Here is a 22,496-nt window from a genome sequence, read left to right as displayed (position 1 = left end):
AAGGTAGTCTTACAGCTGTTTCAGGGATATAAAAGATATCCCATCATCAGAGACGATATGAGAGAGAACTAGAAGGAAATAGCAGAGTTCAATATAAGAAGTTATTTTGGAAAGGGAGAGATATAGGAAGTATAAAGGGGAAATGTGAAAATAAAAATATATGTTGGATGTTAAAGCTGCTGTTCCGTTATCCAGGAAATGTGCTGTGTAGAATGGGTAAAAAGGCTTCTTGTCCATGGTATGTAAATTCCGATAGGAGTTCATATTTTGTTATTACAAATGGATAGTGTGATGGGCTATCAGGTTTTTGGGATCTGACGATACGCCACAACGCCAAATCCTTTTTGGACGGGAAACCTAATGTAATTCCATAAACCGGCTTAGAGTGTGCTTCTTCTTTCAGATTTATGTTTTCTACAAATGATATACTGTATATCTAATATATAAATCCCATTCTGTCTGTCTGTTTGTGCGTTTATAACTCGAGTATTGTTCATCCGATCGCACTGAAGTTTTAAGCATGGATACATGAGAGCACAGGGCATTCCGTAATCTAAAAAGATTTTCAAAATTGTCAGTTTCAAAGTGAGAATCGCTATTTTTGTAATGTTTGTCTGTCCTTCGGATTCTTTTATTCTTTTACTTGTTTCAGTCATTTGACTGTGGCCATGCTGGAGCATCGCCTTTAGTCGAGTAAATCGATGCCAGGACTTATTCTTTGGATGCCTAGTACTTATTCTATCGGTCTCTTTTGCCGAACCGCTAAGTTATGGGGACGTAAATACACCACCATCGGTTGTCAAGCGATGTTGGGGGACAAACACAGACACACACACACAGACATACATATATATATATATATATATATATATATATATATATATACATATATACGACAGGCTTCTTCAGTTTCCGTCTACCAAATCCACTCACAAGGCTTTGGTCGGCCCGAGGCTATAGTAGAAGACACTTGCCCAAGGTGCCACACAGTGGGAATGAACCCGGAACTATGTGGTTGGTAAGCAAGCTACTTTCCACACAGCCACTCCTGCGCCTTCCATTTTTATTTTTATTCGAAACTACTGTTACATATCCCCTTGTTCTTACCACTACGCCAGTGAAAATCGAAATAAAATACTTAAAGCAACAGTCGTTAAATACAAAAGCATTGTCATGGGCCAAATAAATTTCCAACTTCTTGCCTAATGCGAGCCCAGAGCAATCTCTTATCTCTTACAATATTTCAGTATTACCTCTCTATTGTAATATGAGATAATACTTTCAGTTCGAAAGAAGTCTGTCCTACATATATATATATATACATATATATATTCCTTATGCATTCCAAAACCGAGTTACTGATTTTGAAGACGCAATTGTCTTTGATAGGATTGAACTTAGAACGTAAATTACGCTCTAACGATTTTGTCAATCCACTGCCTTTTTTAATAATCTTTTCTACTATAGGCACAAGGCCTGGAATTTGAGGGCATGGAAATGGTCGATCACATTGACCCCAGTACTTGACTGGTACTTAATTTATTGACTCCGAAAGGATGAAAGGCAAAGTCGACCTCGACGGAATTTAAACTCAGAGCATGAAAACGGATGAAACGCCACTAAGCATTTCCCCCAGCATGCTTAACGATTCTGCCAGCTCCCCACCTTACTACCTATTTAAATAATAAATGGATCTAGGTCAGAATATTTTCCACCTTGAGCGTTTAGTTGTTTGGTCGACTAAACTATTTGGCTTATTGAACTGGTGTGTATGTGGCTAACTATCCCGAAGACATGTGTCCCCTTAATGTAATTCTCAGGCGGAATCAGCATGACGCAATTTGACAAAGCTGAACGATTGAATTAAAGGTACAATCCATCCGATTGCGATCTACCCAATTTCACTCCCAAAGTATGGCTATTACTGAAGCTAGTGAAAAAGATGATACTTGCCTAAGCTACCATGATGATGAATTGAAATTTGGACTTCATAACTATGAAGCAAGCTCCTGAGCCATTCAATCATATTGGGCCCACATTGATTTTTTTGCAGTGTTGTAATAATAGATTAAAGAAGCTAGCTAGAGGACTATACTTTATATTTGAATTGATTACTTTAAAAATAAAACTATAAAAATTGTCATATTTATATCCTGGCCTATAAAGTTCAGTTTTATCCACTAGCGTAGCTAGAGTGTGTGCCGCTTGGGGCGGCCCTTCCGTATTGCTGCCCCCAGACACCATAAAAAACATATTGCCTACAGCAGGATGAAAAGTGCCTCCCCTCCCCCAGTTACGTTAGTGATTCTATTAAAATTTTACTTAACTAGTTTTAGTATATTTGTAAACTAAACGTGCGAACAAATTGTTTGAGATCAAGTTTCTCAACCATTTAATATTCTATTGATAAAACAGACAGCTCAACCTGTCATTTTTGGATCAAGCTTGCCTTTCGTTGTGTGTCCTAATAAATAATAATAATAATAATAATAATAATAATAACTACCTGGACTGGAGAAAAATTCATGGAAAACAAAAATGTGTAAGCGTCTGTAAAGAGTGTACTGGTGCTATGAAAAATGTTTGTATATTATGACTGTCTGTCTTTACGTTCTGATTTCAAATTCTGCCAAGGTCAACTTTGCCTTTTGTCCTTTCGGAGTCGATAAATTAAGTACCAGTTGTGTACTGGGGTCGATCTAATCAACTGGCCCCCTCCCCACAAAAAATTCAGGCCTAGAAAAATATATTGTGACAGTTACAGAATACAGTAAGTAATGTAACACTAATGACTATATCAGCCAACCAAAATATCTGTTACACAAACGTAAGCGGAATTACTATTCAACCTTAAAATACATTGTACATATTCAAAGAGCCTTAATGTACAAATTGAAATGCAAATGAACGAAATAATAAATGGATTTATGAATGCAAGTTTGGTAATTGTGTTTACTTCCACCACGTGACACTTATTATTGCAAACATGTTTTAACTAACCTAAACTATACACACACACAAATACATTCATATATACATGTCTCGAGTTGTAGCTGTAATTCAAAGGGGCCAGCCTTGTCATATTCTGTGTGAGGCTGGACCTCCCTGAGAACTACGTTAATGTTATGCATGTCTGTGGAATACTCAGCTATTTATGAGTTAATTTTATCCTCGTGTGGTAATAAAAAGTGAAATTGACATCCAATATTTGCTGTGTGTATGTATCTGTATGAACTTTTCTTTGGGTTTATGTATCTACTGTCTCTCACTTTCTCTTTCACTTCCTTTGTGTCCTTATTCTCGCCTGCTTTTGATTTAACAATGTGTATATGTATCTATGTATCTACTTCTCTTGCAAAGTGATAAACATTTAAAAACACAAAACGAACACCGTCACCACTCACTGTCTCTTTCACTCTCACTTTTTTCTCTCTCTCTCTTACTTCCTCTCTGAAACATTTAAAAACACAAAACGAACGCCGTCACTACTCACCGTCTCTTTCACTCTTTCTCTCTTACTTTCTCTCTGAAACATTTAAAAAGACAAAACGAATGCCGTTACCACTCACTGTCTCTTTCACTCTCTCTCTTACTTCTTTCCTGTCCTCCTCTCTCTCGCTTTGTCACTTCTTTGAAGTAAGTGTGACGCACACAACAGGTATGTACAAAAACAAAAAGTTAGCATATTAATATCATTGATAATAATGACGATGATTTCTTTTATTGACTGCAAGGACCCAAGACATGGAAGACAATATCAAAGGACAGGATACAACATACAAAAACAAGTGGGGTTTACATTGATCAAAGGAGACACTACAACATTAAAGGATATAACATAAGATATGTAAATAGAAGTTAGAGAAATAAATAATGAACAGAATCTCCAATAGTGGGGCAGTCCACTTTGGGTAACTCGGGGTAAACTCCATGCAAAAGTCCCAGATTACTCTGCTACCCCCAAGGCATGGGAAGTGTCGTCTTCCAGTTTCTTTCCTCCTACTTAGTAAAGCGTGTTAACGATTCTGCCAGCTCACCGCCTTGATAATAATGATGATGATGATGATTTGATTATTATTATAAAATCTGAGAAGCACCATCAACACATTTATAGCCAATATGTGTCCTGGAGCCTCTTTTTTTTTCCCCATAAATTGGTGCGACAAATTATAGAGGGATGAGAGTTTGCATTGAGGCGAGTTTGCAGATCCTGCTGTTTTCACAGGAGAATTGATATATAACGGAGCCCATGCAACCAATGACAATCCAAGCTGAATTATCAAAACGATAGATGAACAATAATTGACAGAACTTGTAATGTTTCTTGCTTTTATCCACTGTACCAGTAGACGAAATTTCTTTGCTTTTCTCCTCTTGATAAAATGCATATTAAAAAGAGACTAAGTGGTTTGGCAAGCCCGTGAATAGTAGTTGTCATAAACTGCTTCAGACGACGCCTTCTTATCAACTATTTACAAACAATAAATCATTTTTTTTAACATGCCCACTTCCTAACATTGAAAATCTTGTGTGTTCTATTTCTCACAAAAATCTCAGCAAACTGGATTTCAAAGCAAGATACTTCCAGATTTTTACAATGACGACAAAAGATACAGTATATTGCAAAGCGATTGATGCTTATTCTAGTTTACAAGGGTAACCTTTAATGTGAAAAAATATGATGGTGTAGCGAGACATGAGGTAATTTCTTAATAAACATCAAGGTAGTTAGATTTGGTACTTAGTTGCAAATCTAAAATATCCAATGAGTTGTGTAGTGGTTGTGAAGTGAGGTAGAAACCCCATAACTGTATGAATGCTGTTTTCTGATCAACATTAATTCAGCAACATTTTGTCATCTGGACGAACAACTGACGTGTTTACACGCACAAGAACATACTTTCCAAAGTGAATATAATAACTGTTTAATTTCCCATCTTGTTACAATGGCTTGTATAATTACAGGCGCTTATTTCAACAATGCAATATCATTGACAAAACTATTGAAGAGCACAATTTATTTTACATTATTTACATTTGACGGATATTCATCCTCATCTTGTTTGTTGTTAACACGTTTCGGTTGATATACCCTCCAACCTTTATCAGGTGTTTTGGGGAAATTTGGAACTTGGGTTCTCATTCTGAAAGTATTTTTTGATGTTATTATTATTATTATTATTATTATTCAGGTCACTGCCTGGAATCAAACTCGGGATCTTGGGGTTAGTAGCCCGCCCTCTAAACCACTACGCCATATGCCAGTAGTGGTTAAGAGCGTGAGCTACTAACCCCAAGATTCTGAGTTTGATTCCAGGCAGTGAGACCTGAATAATAATAATAATAATAATAATAATGATAACAACTACTGTCCAACTTAGCTTGCTTCAAGCAGTGTTTTTTTGTTTCAAAGAATGCCTTGGGCTTGTCAGCAAGAGCAGGATGTGTTGTCCTCAAGTGGTGTTCCAAGCGTGAGGGTCGCATTCCATCATTGCTCAAAGTTTTGTAACATATCACACACTAGAGGACTTCTGTGTCATCCTTTTGAAGGGTCACAAATCCAAATCAAATATATTCGTCAAGATACTTTCATTTCTTTGCACTCATTGCAAATTATTTGATGTGCAGTGGACAACACAAATATGTGCAGTGGACAACACAAATATGTGAACAAAAGATAAGGCATGTGTGAGGTAATGTCAAGGCCCAAGCTAGAACGCTTAGAGTAAAATGTTCTGAAAAAGATTAAAACAATAATATTTGGAATAAAAGTTAAATTAAAAGAAAAATTATATGAAAAATTTGTACAATAGGCGCAGGAGTGGCTGTGTGGTAAGTAGCTTGCTTACCAACCACATGGTTCTGGGTTCAGTCCTACTGCGTGGCACCTTGGGCAAGTGTCTTCTACAATAGCCTCAGGCTGACCAAAGCCTTGTGAGTGGATTTGGTAGATGGAAACTGAAAGAAGCCCGTCGTATATATGTATATGTATATATATATATGTGTGTTTGTGTTTGTCCCCCTAACATCGCTTGACAACTGATGCTGGTGTGTTTACGTCCTCGTAACTTAGTGGTTCAGCAAAAGAGACCGATAGAATAAGTACTAGGCTTACAAAGAGTATGTCCTGGGGTCGATTTGCTCGACTAAAGGCGGTGCTCCAGCATGGCCGCAGTCAAATGACTGAAACAAGTAAAAGAGTAATGAAATATTGTGTTTATTTGCACAAAAATATAAAAAAGTTTCTTTAAAAAAAGAAAAGATTTTGCATAGATTTTAGTTTTACCTAGTACTTTCTGTAATATTTAAATCTGAATTTTAGTTTAACATTTGGCTTTATATTACTTTTTTCTTACAAAAAATTTACTATATTTTTAACATAAACATTTAATATTAAAAATTTTGATTTTGTTAAAAATTTTGCATTTTTCCAATGTGTTTTAATATTTTTGAGACTTTATTAAACTCAACCTATTACATACTCTTTGGTTTATTTCCTATTTTTAAATATATCATACTTTTCATCTTGCTAAAATTTTTAAATAATTTTCAATTTTTTAAATTCAGTTAATATTTCTTGGTATGTTACTATAATGATTTGATAATATTTCAGCATGTCTCTTGATTTTTAAGAATCACATTATTTTATATATATGAAAACTGTGGATTAAACTTGTTTATAATCTATTAATTGAAAAAGATGCTTGTCTTTACATGATAATAATATCTAAGCTTTATACCAGTGATTCTTAACCTGAGTCTTGTAACAAAAAAAAAAAATTACAAAATAAAGGCAAATGTTAAAGCTACAATTCAGAATTAGTGAGGGTTTTCAGGGGTATGAAGCGGGGGGTCAATAAGTACAGAAAATGGTAAGCAGCGCTAAGGTAGTAGAATAAGAAAAGTAAAAGGCGATACTTTTGCATTTTTTCATAAACTTCTCATATAATTAGAAAAATTCCTGCTTTTTCTCATGGGCTCACACCCCCGTTGGAAATTACTGACGCACCCCCACCCACTGCCAGGTTAAGAACCACTGACTTAGAAGATACCATATTGAAAGAAATATTCCTTCCATGAATCCCAACGAATGTACAACTTCGGATGCTGTCTACTATCAGCTCATTGACTGAATTGGCAGATAGGATCATAGAAACCACTTCACCATATCGTTTATAGCCATGTTTAACCAAATATACTAGTACCATCTCATTCACTACATACTTAGATGATACTTAGACAACCAAGTAGAAACCTTGAGACTTCAGGGCAGGCTCTCACAACAGAACAGCATCAGAAGCAACAGAGGAAGTAGTTCTTTCCATGGCTGTAGAAGGATGTGTTTGTAGCTAAGAATGCAGCTACACTCACCCAATTCCCATAGTTAAAAGAAATGATAGCACTGGTATCATTGGGAATTTAGTAATCCTACTGATCACTGCGTCAGCCCTTGTACATATGCTACAGACATATCCTTGTCCAAATAAGGGAAGCATTCCCGAAATTAGTGGGAACAACTCTATCCAAAGTTGTTTCAGATAATGCCTATTTTATGTGAATGATAAGACCAGCACACCAAATCAGAAGTGTTCGTCTTAGTGAACACTTAAAAGCTTGTCTATCTCAGGCTGTCAACCATATCTCCATAACTACTAACGGCAAAAACCCCATCTTGGACTCTGGTGGGTCTTCAGATGGATTCTCATCACATGGTTGCTTAAATTCGTCACTAGAGTTGATTTCTTTGTCACCTCAGTCTGTTAATGGATATTAAGTATTATTATTTACTCAGCTACCAATTTTACTGTAAAAGGGGTTACCTTACATAACGCTTCTGCTAGTCTGATGTTAATGAGGACATCTTCAACAAGGTATAACACACTTCTTCACAATCACTCAGATATTGCAAGTCCAGCATATAACAACAGCAAAGTATTTAACATGGCAAAATACCAGGATTACCAGTGTCAGCTAAACCATATCATCTTGTTCCAGATTGGATGAAGACTGCCAAGTCAGAATTTGATCATATGCTTAAACTAGGAATAAAACCTTCCAAGAGGGATTTATTACCATTACTATTATATTTGGTTAAAAATCTGCCAGGTGACTAGCATCCTAGTAACGATCATTGTACACTGAACGCTAGCACCCTCCATATTATTATGATATTCCATTTGCAGGATTTTTCTTCCTCCACAAATGGTGCATTTTTTTTAAAGATAAGGCTATCAAGGCACACAACCAGATCTTAGTGGAATCAGATGATATCCACAAGAAAGTAATCAAAAAGCCTTTTGGCCTCTATGAATTTTTGTGGATGCTCTCTGCTTTCTGCACAGACATTTCAAAGACTGGTTGATTATGTCATCCAAAGTTACTTTTTATCTATGCATACCTCAATAATCTATTTGTCTCTACAGCAAAGGATATACAAAAAATGCCTGTTTATTCCTCAAGCGATTAATGATGCAAGGCATAGTCATATATCTCAGTAAGTGCCTTTTTAGTGCATCATTTTTGTCCTTCTTTGACTAAATGGTGAACAAAGATAGAATCTGTCTACTGGCGGAACGCTGTCTAATGATATATATACAAGATTCTCCTACACCCACGACACTGCATAAAGTGAGGGAATTTCTCAGCTTTGTCAGTGTGTTACAGATCTTTTAAGATAAGGAAGATAAGATGTTGAGGTGTTTATACTTTATGCAGGGACGTCAGCACTGTAAGTAAAGTGGAATGACTTTGTCTGCTCTTCCTGCAGGCTTACATTGTCACAGTCCAAGCCAGTTGTTATTTGGAGTTACTACTACCCTCCTAAATGGATCCAAGAACCACATCTCACTCATGTTCAATTTTTTGTTTAGTTTCAAAGGCTACATGCTTTTCCTTTCAACCAACCACTTTACAGAGTGTACTAGAAGCATTTTATCATAGAACCACCACCTGAGAGGTTTTGCCAGGTCTTTGACAAAACTAAAGAATCTTTCAGCTGACAATTCATTTGGAATTTACTTTTGACTTTTACGAATTTTATCACCACTAGATTAGTAATATTGCTCTGTAAGGACATTTTAAAAACATTACTGACTGTCTTAAAAATAGATGAACATCACACTATCTATAAACTGAGTCATTATAACATTATGCAATGACTATGTCATTTACATCTGTGGTGTAATAAGCAAGTTTAAAAAGAAATAAACATGTTTAAATATGAATCTAAAGCATAATGGTTACAAACTATTTATAATTTAGTGTTAAGTTCAAAACATTATACAACTCTGGTTCATTCATCTGTGAGGTTGAACACCACTCTTTTTTATGGATGAAAGATTAAAAGGGTCATTCAGATAAGAATGTTGTTTTAACATATAAATTTACAATGACAAAATTATCTCACTCATTTCAGCATGAACAAAATATTAACAACAGTACATTTTAAGACATTTCTGTAAGACTAAAGAAAGTGTCTTCAGTTTCCATTTCTTCTGTTAAATGTGAAGTAAAATAATGTCTCTCAACAAAGCATAGTAATATGTCTTTTAGAACATACAATAAATAACTTGAGTAAATGTTGAATCCTTGATCGTATAACTCAGTGTTGTAACCTTACAACTGCTGTATTTTGGGACATTGACAGAGAATCTAAACTCAAGCTGCATGCACATCATCTACGTATTATTCTATTAAATTAGTATCTTTTTACACAACATGATGCTCTACATCCACTGCTATATATCACAACTCTTTGAGCCAAGGCAAGCATTTTCCTCCTGGTTAAAGAGGAATCTGGAGTTAGCATTCATCTTCATGTTCTTTTTTTCAGTTTCCATTGAAACAGAATAGGTGGGATATCTGTTGCGCATAATGTATCTCGGTATATCAGGAATGAGATACCTGGCATTAAATCTCTAACAGATATTCTCCAGTCTCTGGCCCATAAGCATGCTGTCTCCTCTCCCTTTTTTTCTATTGCTACTTTAATGTCTAGTGTTCTTTGGAGCTGGTTGGTCTCATACTTCCTCCACTCAAGCACTTCCTGATTCACTCATTTTTCCACCCCAACAACCATGCTCAGTCCTTTCTCCAGAATTTCAGATCTCTAGAATCTTCTCCCAGCTAACAACCCTCCAGCAGGTGTTGACTGGCATCTGTTTAAACAGAGCTTTAATGGCATCAGGCTCAATGGTCTCAGGAGTCCTGCAAGATTTATGGTCAGTGTGCTTTCCTCCAGACTAAAAATAAAAAACATGGCTGACTTATTTGAACTTGAGCTGAAAGTTTATACTGGATGTTAATGTCTTACTTTCTTTCTGAGCTACCAAAAGCAACATGCACGAGTAGTCAAAAATTTTGATTTGTCTCTTGTATTCTATCCAAATTTATATTCCATATATGCTCACTGTAAGCATTATAGTCTTTTAGATCAGATCATGGCTGTGTAATGATATAGCCTACAAATGCTAAGATGGCTTTAACCATTCACAAAATAGCTTGTTATAAAGTAATGTAATGTTGCTTATAATAGTAAAGTAGTAAACAAGGAACTTTAATTGATTATTGAGAATTATAGATTGATTAGTATTTCAGCTGCGTCTAATTAATGGAGTAGTTTCATCTTCCAAATGTTAACAATGAAATCAAAGGGTTTTTGCTGGTTACAGAAACAAAGTAATCTACAATATTCCGAGCATGATCTAATATGCATGCCCTGAGATCACAATTATTATCATGCTATTTCCAGACATTTGTGTTGAGTTTCTATGAAATGAAGTGAGACATCTATCATTGTCAGGAACATCATATAACATTAGGGAGGCACTTGTGATTGAGTGAGACTGAGAAATAAATGGAAAGAAGTAGAGAAGTCATATGTCATGAGATAATACAGCTGTCATAAGCAACCAGTGATCTGCAGGGAGTTCTGAATGGCATGCCAAATGAAAAAAAATTACCTTCAGTGTTTTTGACTAGTGCAGCCAGCCATGTTTCATAAGGCCAGCTTCTCATTACAGCTTGTCCAAGTCAGTGATACAGGCTTGATATAAGCAATAATTTTATGTATTATTGACCTACCAATTTTTGCCAACACAGAAAGAAAGGACAGTTATATAATATGTTTGGTCAGTGAGTTCACTGTAACTTCTATACCAATAAATTTTTATGACTATTGTAAACAGCCTCACAGTTTTGCATTACAATAAAAATATTTCCCATATTTGTTTTAATAAATTTATTTATTTAATGAATCTTTGAAAAGGATGGTCATGGTTAAAAAAAATATTAAAAAAATTTTGGCAGATGTAAGTCCATTGATAGTGTTTTCTTTAATGAATTGTAGCAATGTTAATGGGAATTTAGAGAAATGTGTTCATGAGTTGACCAAATGAATAAATTTTCAAATATCTGCATCATCAAACTGACCAGATTCCATTGGTTGTTCTTCATTTTGATTTTCTTCTAAAAAATAATGAAGAAAAGAACATTAAATTAAGAAATATTGACAGATTAGCTTTCTCTTGGTTCAATGTTTGAGATTTATAAAAGAAGATAATATGGTAACATTCATGCATTCCTTAACCCTTTAGCATTTAAACAGGCCAAATCCAACCAAAACATTCTACCTGTTCTATGTTCAAATTGGCCAGATCTGGCTTTTCATACCTATTCTACAATGTCATTCTAAAAATATACAATCACACTATTGAAATCTTGAAGCTAATACATGATTAATTCAAAACAATGTGAATAAATAAATATTACATTTGACAAAGTATTCTGAATGTTGAAGGATTAGGGGAATTAGTTGTCAAATGTTTACAATAGAAAACTGGGGCTTGTAATGGGGATTTTAGTACTTGCCATTGGGGGGGGGGGGGGGGGGGTCACATTTTTATTTGCTTTTGCTTGTGGTTGAGAAGGTCACTTTAAAAATCAGTTTTCAGTTTGTTCCTACTGCATAGCACCTTGGATGAGTACCTTTTACTATAGCAGTGGGTTGACCAATGCTTTGAGAATGAAATTTGGTAGCTAGAGACTGTACAGAAGCCCAGTGCATATATGTTAGTGTGTGTGAGTGAAAATATGTATACGTGTGTGTGTATATATATATAATGGACTTTGATACATCTATAGGCACACATGGTTTTAGGTTCTATCCCACTTTGTGGCACTTTGGGCAAGTGTCTTCTATTACAGCCAGTGGCTGACCAAAGTTTTGCAAGTGGATTTGATAGACAGAAACTGAAAGAAACCTGTCATAAATATGTGTGTGTGTGTGTGTTTATATACATATATATATATATATATATATATATATATATATATATATATATATATATATATGTATGTATGTATATTAATTGCTGGTAGGGACACCGTATTTTGTTTTTGCAACCATAAAACGCTACCCCAAATATGTATTTCGTCTGTCTTTATGTTCTAAGTTCAAATTCTGCTGAGGTTGACTTTGCCTTTCATTCTTTCGGGGGTCGATAAATTAAGTACCAGTTGCATATTGGGGTTGATCTAATTGACTGGCCCCGCCTTCCCAAAAATTTCAGGCCTTGTACCTAGAGTAGAAAAGAATATACTAACAAATATATTAAAGGTTTATAAGTCAACAACTGTATCCTACTTTAGTGTTAGCAGTGCGTTGTTTTCATTTTTAAATGTATCTCTATGGATTTTCTATAGAATTTATAGCCAGTACTGAAAGTTACGACATTTCGTATACAAATATGTCTATGTAAGCAATGCAATCAAAGACAGAAAATAGGTAATGGGTCTATAAGCATATGTCAGGAGTTATTGCTTCTTCTCCAGCACCACATCCAACCCATTAACTATCCACTAAGACACTGCTTAAATAGGGTAAAGGGGTAAAGACCCCCTTCGGTCATGAATAACCTTGGGATTGCACCTAGAAAGTTACCCTCTGAGGCACAAGTCCAGGCAAGGTTGTTTATGGAAGACCAGTTGCCCATGCATACCAGCCTCCTCTCTCCATGCCACTGATGTTATCCAAGGGAAAGGCAAAGACCAATACAGCTTGGCACCAGTGACATTGCAACCCATTTTTACACTTGAATGAACTGGAGCAACGTGAAATAAAATGCCTTGCTCAAAAACACAACACACAGCCCGGTCCAGGAATCAAACTCACCACCTCATGATTGTGAGCCTGACACTCTAACCACTGAGCCATGTATCTTCACACTTTAAATATCTATTAAATCAGAGGTGTAATTCGAGAGACCAATTTAAATATTAAACACAATGGACATTAAATGATGATGATTATATATATATCTGCATCATCATCATCAATTAGCATCTGCTTTCATACTGGCATGGGTTGGATGGTTTGACTGGCCCTGATAAGCCGGAGAGCTGCATCACACTCCAGTCTGTTTTGGTTTGGTTGCTACAGCTGGATGCCCTTCCGAATGCCAACGACTCTTGAGAGTGTACTGAGTATCTTCGATGTGTCACTGGCATGGGTGCCTTTAATGTGTCACTGGCTCTAGGCCATGACTACAATTTCACTTAGCTTGACATGTCTTCCCAAGCACAGTAAATTGCCAGGAGTCTTGGTCACTTGTCATTGTTTCCATGAGATTCAACAACCAAAGATCATATTTCACCATCTCATTCTACATCTTCCACAACTAGAGAGCAGCACTTCTTTACACGGCTGTCCTCGTCTATACGCATCACATGACCATACCAGCACAGTCTACTCTCTTGCACTCTACATCTGATTGTTGTAAATATATATATATATATATATATATATACATATATGAAGGTATGTGAATTTGTCTCTGTGTGTGTCATTGCTTTGAGTAGCAGTGATATTTTATGTCTCTCTAGAACAAAATGTTTGGTAGTTCAGCAGTTTCAATGTACTATGAAATAAATTCTTCAAAACAAGAGCTAGTATCAGAAAGGGCATCTGACCATAGAAAGTTATCTCAATAAGTTACATCTAACTTATGCAAGCATGAAAAACACAAATGCAAAAATCAATGATGTTAATGATTAAGTATAAAGTCATCATTGCAGAACAGAGATACAACTGACAGATTAACTTTTGTATATTGCTGGTATTTGTATTAATGGCTTTAAAAGGACTTGCCACATTATATTACTCCATGTTGTGTAAAGTAACTGAAGTTGTGTTTTGCCTGTGAGCCAAATGTAATACCAGGGTTGTAGTTACTTATTAATAAAGTAGTCATTGAGCCCAAAACCAATAGAAATGAAACAGAAGAAAATACAAGATCCTTAAAAGGAAGTATTTCATCAAAAATACTACCAAAGTTTGTTTAGAAAAGAAGTACAATAAAAGTGAAGTATATAAAGTTAGATTACTTTGAAAAGTAATAATGGTAAGAAATACCTGAAGTTAAAACGCCATTTGTAGAATGGCTACTGTCTATAAAAATATTTTCTAGATGCTGTAAAGTTTCTTGGCCTCGGATAGACAGGTTAGAAAGACTGTTTGCACTCTCCTCATAGTCAACAATTTCATCAGCTAAACAAAAGTTGAAACAGAAAATGAAAAATAATGTTTAACATTATCAAATAATAAAATAAGCAATTACATTCTGGAAGAGCTATTTTGAGCTTTAAAAAAAACACAAAAGAAATACTAAATTCACTTGTGATGGCACCTGTGCCCAGCGTCGCCTTCTTGGCACGAGTAAAGGCATTCAAGCGAGATTATTGCCAGTGCCACTGGACTGGCTCCTGTGCAGGTGGCACGTAAAATACACCATTTTGAGCGTGGCCGTTGCCAGTACCGCCTGACAGGCCTTCGTGCCAGTGGCACGTAAAAGCACCCATTACACTCTTGGAGTGGTTGGCGTTAGGAAGGGCATCCAGCTGTTGAAATTCTACCAAATCAGATTGGAGCCTGGTGTAGCCATCTGGTTCACCAGTCCTCAGTCAAATCGTCCAACCCATGCTAGCATGGAAAGCGGACGTTAAACGATGAGGAGTATTGTCTAGTATAAATTACATCAAAGTTATGTAACCTTCTTACAGTCACAAGTCCACATCTCAAGAGCAAAGAAGATAAGCATCAGCTGTATCTATTAGCTTGGGGAGATGCAGGATGTGGAAGTTTGGCATGAGGTTATGGCTTTTTATTCTTTTACTTGTTTCAGTCATTTGACTGTGGCCATGCTGAAGCACCACCTTGAAGAGTTTTAGTCGAACAAATCGACCCCAGGACTTATTTCTTAAGCCTAGCACTTATACTATCGGTCTTTTTTTGCTGAACTGCTATGTTATGGGGATGAAAACACACCAACACCAGTTGTCAAGCAGGGATGGGTAACAAAGATAGACACAAAGACACACATATGTATACACACACACATATGACGGGCTTCTTTCAGTTTCTGTCTACCAAATCCACTCACAAGACTTTGGTTGGGCCAAAGCTACAGTAGAAAACACTTGCCCCAGGTGCCATGCAGTGGGATTGAACCCAGAACCACGTGGTTGAGAAGCAAGCTTTTAACAAGACAGCCACACTAGAGCACTCATAAAAAAAACATGAAAGAAAAAAAGCAAACTCATTTCACCAGATTGTTTTCAACAAGTCATTTACAGACACCCTCTATATTTTTAGTCTACATAATATCCATTAAACCAGATCTACATTTTTTAATGTATTTTTGTTTATAATATGTGTGCCACTTGAACTAGACCCAGTCAGCTATAAGCTTTCTAATGATAAATAAAAAACATTTAAATTGCATATTTTCCATCACCCATCCATGTTTCTGAGAATGACATCTGGTCAAGAAAACAATTGTTTCTTGGCTTCTGGGAAAAAGGTTAGTGAATCAGGATCATCTGTTACTGTTGCTAAATTGTACCAAATGCTAAGAAACTAGACTCACAGTAGTCTAGTCAGACTAGCTGTACCATGTAAATTTACCAATGTAAGCAATGGACTGATGATGAAGCACTATAAATATTTTATTAACTTGTAATACAGGCCTTAAAGTCTACAATGGACTTGACAAAAGCAGTAAATCTTTCTGGTGTGTCCTCTTTTGAATACCAACATAAATATGAAGTCTTTAGAGATGCACAAATGATCTGGTACCTTATAAGAATATACTTTGCATTATTTTGACAATACTGAGTGAAGGCACATGGCTTAGTGAGCACGGGTATTCGGCTACCAATTGTAAGGTTTGTGAGTTCAATTCCCAGTAGTGCATTGCATCCTTGAGCAAGACACTTTATTTCACGTTGCTCCAGTTCATTCAGCTGGTAAAAATGAGTAATACTTATATTTCAAAGGGTCAGCTTTGATACATTCTGTGACATGCCGAATCTACCTGAGAACTATGTTAAGGGTACACATGTCTGTGAAGTGCTCAGCCACTTGCATGTTAATTTTACAAGCAAGTTGCTCTGTTGATTGGATCAACTGGAACCCTCGTCATCATCCTGATGGAGTGCCAATAACATTGACAATATCAGGTTGAAATGATTTATGCTCACAAAAATATATTTTTAAAACATTAAATATTAAAAACAAATGTCCTCTTACTCTCATCTTCCTCGTCTACATCTTCAAATTCAGAATCTATCAGCTGGTTTTCATCTGGATGCAGAGCTGAACAAGTTGAAAGCGTTTGGAATATTAAATTTACTGCAAGAGAGAAAAACAATATTTAACTCAATTGAAAGATCTTTTGTATTCATTCGTTCATTTAACATCCATTTTTCCATGCTAGCATGGATTATAGCCAGATGTTCTTTTTGTTGCCAACTATACCTTGCGTTTCCAGTAAGGGTTTTTCGTATCCCATAGAGTCGACACTATAAAGTGATTGGCATTTGGAAGGGCATCCAACTGTAAAAATCATGCCAAAACAAACACAGAAGTCTGGTGCAGGTTCCTGCCTAGCCAGCTCTGGTCAAACCGTCCAACCCATACCAGCATGGAAGGTGGACGTTAAATGATGACAATCTTCTAAAGAGCAGAGTGGAGCAGTTATGCTATGCAATGTTAAAATTGACATATATATTCACATACAGATAGAACACATGCATATATGTATACAATGGGTTTCCATTCAGTTTCCAGTTTCCTAATCCACTTATACTTGCTCATGGTGTTACAATGTGGGACTGTACATGAAATAATGTTGTTACAAAACAAACTAGAGATGTACCATTGCCTATACTTAAACAACACTTAATTGATTTGACAGAAATGTTAACACTTACATGTACCTGAGTCCTGAGGTACTAAATGTATCTCAGTCAAATCATCATCATCATCATTTTCTGATTGATTTTCATTGTTTGTGTCATCATCTAAAAAGTAAAGAATAAAGTTTTGAATTAAAACATTAAAGATGTCATATGAGAAATCATCATACGTCAACTGTTATTGTAGCTATTTCGATAAGTTCCAAACGAAGGGACATAACTTTGTTTTCTCAAACACAGCATGTCGAAAAACTTTAATCGAGATTATTCAAGTAAACGACAAGAATTCCTGGATGTGTTTTAAACCCGAAAACACCAAACAAGGGAGATAACTCTAATAAGGTCGGTTGCTTGAAATTTTTCAATAATTAAGACAATGCAGATTTGAATAGATGTCTGCATCTATTATATATTAAATAAAAAAAATTTAATAAGGATTAATAAATAACAAGTACTTACCATCTAAAAGGCAGTTGATGATCATATAAATACAAGGGCGAGGAAAATTAGACTGGTCTTTAGAAACTCCATGCACAGATATAGCTGGATATTCTATGGAAAAACCTTTGTTATCTTCATAGCCAACCCATGAAAGCCGACTAAAAAAACAATACAAGAATATGTGTTATTTAAATATTTGTCTAGAAAAAAGCTTTACTTGGTATCTTAGTATGATTTTTGACATGTTATCAGTGAGATACTGAGAAAAGCGAATGTAGACCTATGTCTGAGAGAGAGAGTGAGAGAGAGAGAGAGGAGGAGGGAGATAGAGACAATGAATATAATGTTTGATTCACTGGACAACCAGCTCATTGAATTAGCTTGCAAAGTGACCGAATAATCCACAAACACATGTAATTCTCAATTATAAATAGTGTGACAAAGTCAATCTTTGAATTACAAACAGTTCTTCAAACAAATTTCTATACAGTTTTTGCCTATCCACTCTTGGAGTGGTTGGCATTAGGAAGGGCATCCAGCCGTAGAAACTCTGCTAGATCAGATTGGAGCCTGGTGCAGCCATCTGGTTCACCAGTCCTCAGTCAAATCGTCCAACCCATGCTAGCATGGAAAGCAGACGTTAAACGACGATGATGAAATTCTCCCTACAAAACGCTTGTATCAACCTGAGGCTATGCAAATGCACTTGCCCAAGATGCCATGCATTAGGATTGAACCTGTAACTACTTCTCAATTGCTCAGCCATGCTATTCATGTATATTTTTAATGTTTAGAGCAGTGGTTCTCAACTGGGGTTCATATAAGATTTTGTTGTTAAAATTCATCTTTAATAAATTGGTTATATTTCTGCAATACACAAAATATTTAAACAATTTTCTTATACAATTCCTAATAAAATTTATTCATGAAGATATATGATTTTTTAAATATTTTTTCTACTCTAGGCACAAGGCCTGAAATTTTGGGGGAGGAGGCCAGATGGTTAGATCGACCCCAGTACACAACAGGTACTTAATTTATTGACCCCGAAAGGATGAAAGGCAAAGTCAACCTCGGCAGAATTTGAACTCAGAACGTAAAGGCAGACAAAATACTGCGAAGCATTTCACCTAGCATGCTAACATTTCTGCCAGCTCGCTGCTTTCATGATTTTTAAAATATTGAATGGCTAGAAGGGTCCATCTGAGTAAAATAGAAATCAAAGCAGTCCATAGGTGAAAACTGGTTGAAAAACACTGCTTTAGAGGAAGAAGGGCAGCCTATTGTCTCTTTTCAGAACCTCAGACACTGGTGGGAGGAAGATATCCTTAGATGTGGAGACCTGCTTGCAACACAGCGTATTACTTAGAGAAACTGCAGCAAGAGATCATCCTTGGTTCTACAACCGTTTTCTTATACTGACATTCCTTCTTTTACATGTTTCAGTCATTTGACCATGGCCATGTTGGAGCACCAACTTAAAGGGTTTTAGTTGAAGAAATTGACCCAAAGACTTATTCTTTGTAAGCCTAGTACTTATTCTATCGGTTACAGGGATATAAACAAACTATTATCAGTGGTCAAGCAATGGTGGTGGTGGGGACGGGCAAATTCAGACACAAAGACACATATATACTTACACAACAAGCTTCTTTCAGCCTCCATCTACCAAATCCACTTACAAGGCTCGAGGTTACATTTTTCAGTGGCCAGAAACCTAGCTGTTTCTTGCAATAAATACACCTAAAGAATGAGCCCTTAAAATATCACTGTATACTCCCAAATTACTATTTTGCTTGTGTGGACCCCCAAAATCTTATATGGTCCCAGTTGAGAACTACCGATGTAGAGCCTCATGCATTGCATTACTAGTTTTTAATGTTTATTTTTCCATGTCAGCATGAATAAGAAACACATTTTTCATTCATCTGAAACAAGGAAGTTGTCTGGGTGGGAAATTAAAAATGTCAACCCAGCCAAAATTAAATATTAATTATTAAATATAAAATATTTTCAGTGTTCATTATAAAAATGAGTAATTAAAGACTTTAGCATTCAGATTACTCATTCAAATGTAATGTTTATTTATTCACATTGTTTTCAATTAATCATGCATTATCTTGTAGCTACATGGTGTAATTGTTTATTTTTAGAATGATATTGCAAAGTAGGTGTGAGAGGATGGATCTAGCCGGTTTCAGCATAAAATAGAATATATGGGCTAGATAGGACCGGTTTAAATCCTAAAGAGTTAACGCAAGAATCAGTTAAGGCAATTCAGTAAAATGGCTATTTCAATGTTAGACAAGCACAATATCTGCTGCATTTCAAATTCAATGAGTAATGCTTTTAATCACATGTACAACAACTCAACTTCATAATACATAAGATATAGTTCAAAATATAGTTAAAAGTTAACTGATTTTTATGAAGTGTCATTACAAAATGAAAGTGTGCACGTTTGTTTACGAGATATATTGGTTTAAAAGTTTGGCACAAGGCCAGCAATTTCGGGGGAGGGAGTAAGTCGATTGCATCGATCCCCATGATCAACTGGTACTTATTTTATCGACCCCGAAAGGATGAAAGACAAAGTCGATTTCGGCAGAATTTGAACTCAGAACGAAAAGACGGACGAAATGCCGCAAGGTATTTTGTCCGGCGTGTTACCGACTTTGCCGCCTTTTTATGAGTTAATATTAATTGATGCTTTATGTAAGAGTATAAATCAGACACAGGTATTATATTTAAGCGTATGCATATGAAGAAATACAACTGTTTTAAAATATATGTAATATCAACCATAGGTTATCCCCCACCCCATACATGTGTTATTAGGTAAATTTGATTCAAAGATCAAGTTGATCAGTATTCAAACAGAACTCAACGTGTGATGGACAATTATTGTAGAATCACTAATTCATCAGCAGAGTTTTGCAGTTGTACAGAAAGTAGTATATTTGTGTCGGCATTTCATCAATGAGGCTATCATCTTACCACGTGTGGCGGTAAGCGGTAAGACTACCATCAGACTGATGACATGTTGATATAAATATGCTAACCGTATCTTGCATAATATTTTTAGATACTTACATCGTGATGTGGCCTCCTTTTGACGACTGTTTACCGAGCTTGTGAGGCTCAAAATTCTCAAATCTTTCCAACATCTTTAGCATACGTCCGAAAATACTACTTTTCACAATCAACTCCAGAAATATATATACATACATATATATATATATATATATACATATATATATATATAGATATTTTAGAGGTAATACTTGATAATTGCAAGCACCTGTATATGCTAGATAGTGGTGGGGGTGAAACTTGATAATTGTGTAGGTAAAGTAAATTTTAGAGTACGTTTTTAATTTATATATATATATATATATAGATAGATAGATAGAGCGAGAGATAAAAGCTTTGTTATTGCAGTTAATTACATAAACGCATGCTATTTTGAGTATTATAGTATATTCATTGGAACAAACTAAAGCTTCCATTAATAAAACGTGTAGGAAATAACCTATCAAACTATAGAGAACGATGAAAACAACACGGAGTATTAGAAGAGAACTTAAACACGAGGTAAATATTCTAGTAGCGAAAAGCTGGAATCGAAAATGGGATGAAGGAACGACAAAAGTTAACACACATACAACCAAATTATTAAGTTTATGAAGGAGAGAAAAGTTGCTAATATGGATACGTATATATAATAAAGCTTTTTTTTCTTTTTTTTTTTCTCTCCTAATATGTGTGAAAACAACAGCAAATAACAAAAATAACTTCAGATAAGCTATTATATATTTAATATACCTTTCAGCAACATAGAGTTTACCTAATCCAAGAGATTTTTTCTGCACGAATACTTCTACATCAGGTTGTTCGCAATGAATACCTTCAGTTGGTGGAGGGAAATTGGTGAGTTTTACCATAATTTATGGTTTTCTCATTTAACGTTCGCTTTTAATTAATTTATTTAATTTTTGTAATTAACGTCCACATCAAAAACAACACCAATTAAGATTCAGCTGGAACAACGACGAATTAAACGCCATCAAGCGACTAAACTTAGTATTAGTTCTAGTGGACTTTGGGGTTATCTCCCTTGAGCTGTCTCTATGGATTCTCGAGTTAATTGAAATTTGACATATCTGTTGCTTGCTTCAGGTATAGGACTGGAGCATCGCCTTGCCAAGTATAGTCCTGCGGTTCTCAACCAGTTTTTACTTATGAACCCTTTTGATTTCTGTTTTACTTGCATAGACGTTCATGACTATACGATGTTTAAAAATCGCATATTTTTATGATTAAATAGAAAGTGTATTAAAAAATTGTCAAAATATTTGGTAAATTTAGATCCTTTTACCCGCACGATTTTCACAAAGAAAAAAAAAAACCTTGGATTTTTTTGCGTGGAATCAAGTACCCTGACCTCCTAATATGCTGCAGACCTCTTATTTTTGTTTGGAAAAAAAAAAAAAAGCGGGGGAACCGGACCCACTCCCAAATCCCAGGAAATTTTTCTTTTTTTCGTTGAATGAATTCCGGTGACCTAATATGCCACAAAAACGTTTTTTGGGTCAAGAAAACGGGGTGGATTGAGGTGGAAGCCTCGGAAATTCCATCCCCATTGATCCTTTCACCCGCACGACTTTCACTAAGAAAAAAAAAAAACATGGATTTTTTGCATGGAATCAAGTACCCTGACCTCTTAATATGCTGCAAACCCATTTTGTTCGCAAAAAAAAGGGGTGGTGAGAAACCGCCCTGTATCCCGGAATCATTGGAAA

At 35.7% G+C, this 22,496-nt stretch overlaps 1 protein-coding gene across 2 annotated transcripts; it reads right to left on the bottom strand.

Annotated features, from left to right (window-relative positions):
- Window positions 1–11,224: 11,224 nt before the first annotated feature.
- LOC106867579 (methylosome subunit pICln) lies at window positions 11,225–21,863 on the bottom strand. Of its 2 annotated transcripts, none has more exons than XM_014912491.3 (6): window positions 21,520–21,863; window positions 17,713–17,852; window positions 17,269–17,358; window positions 16,586–16,687; window positions 14,411–14,545; window positions 11,225–11,466 (listed from the first exon to the last, which is right to left on the bottom strand). In XM_014912491.3, exons 1-6 carry the CDS (start codon window positions 21,636–21,638, stop codon window positions 11,405–11,407), a joined length of 648 nt encoding a protein of 215 aa, XP_014767977.1. In that variant the 5' UTR covers window positions 21,639–21,863; the 3' UTR covers window positions 11,225–11,404. The 2 variants fall into 2 exon arrangements, with proteins under 2 accessions (XP_014767977.1, XP_014767976.3); XM_014912490.3 differs by lacking the exon at window positions 21,520–21,863 and adding an exon at window positions 20,788–21,297.
- Between the last annotated feature and the right edge of the window lie 633 nt (window positions 21,864–22,496).

The sequence above is a fragment of the Octopus bimaculoides genome, chromosome 1 (genome assembly GCF_046866305.1).
Source record: "Octopus bimaculoides isolate indiv1 chromosome 1, ASM4686630v1, whole genome shotgun sequence".
In the NCBI taxonomy this organism is placed as follows: domain Eukaryota; kingdom Metazoa; phylum Mollusca; class Cephalopoda; order Octopoda; family Octopodidae; genus Octopus; species Octopus bimaculoides.
The sequence above is the reverse complement of the archived record's forward strand: the minus strand, read 5'-3'. Positions and strand labels throughout refer to the sequence as shown.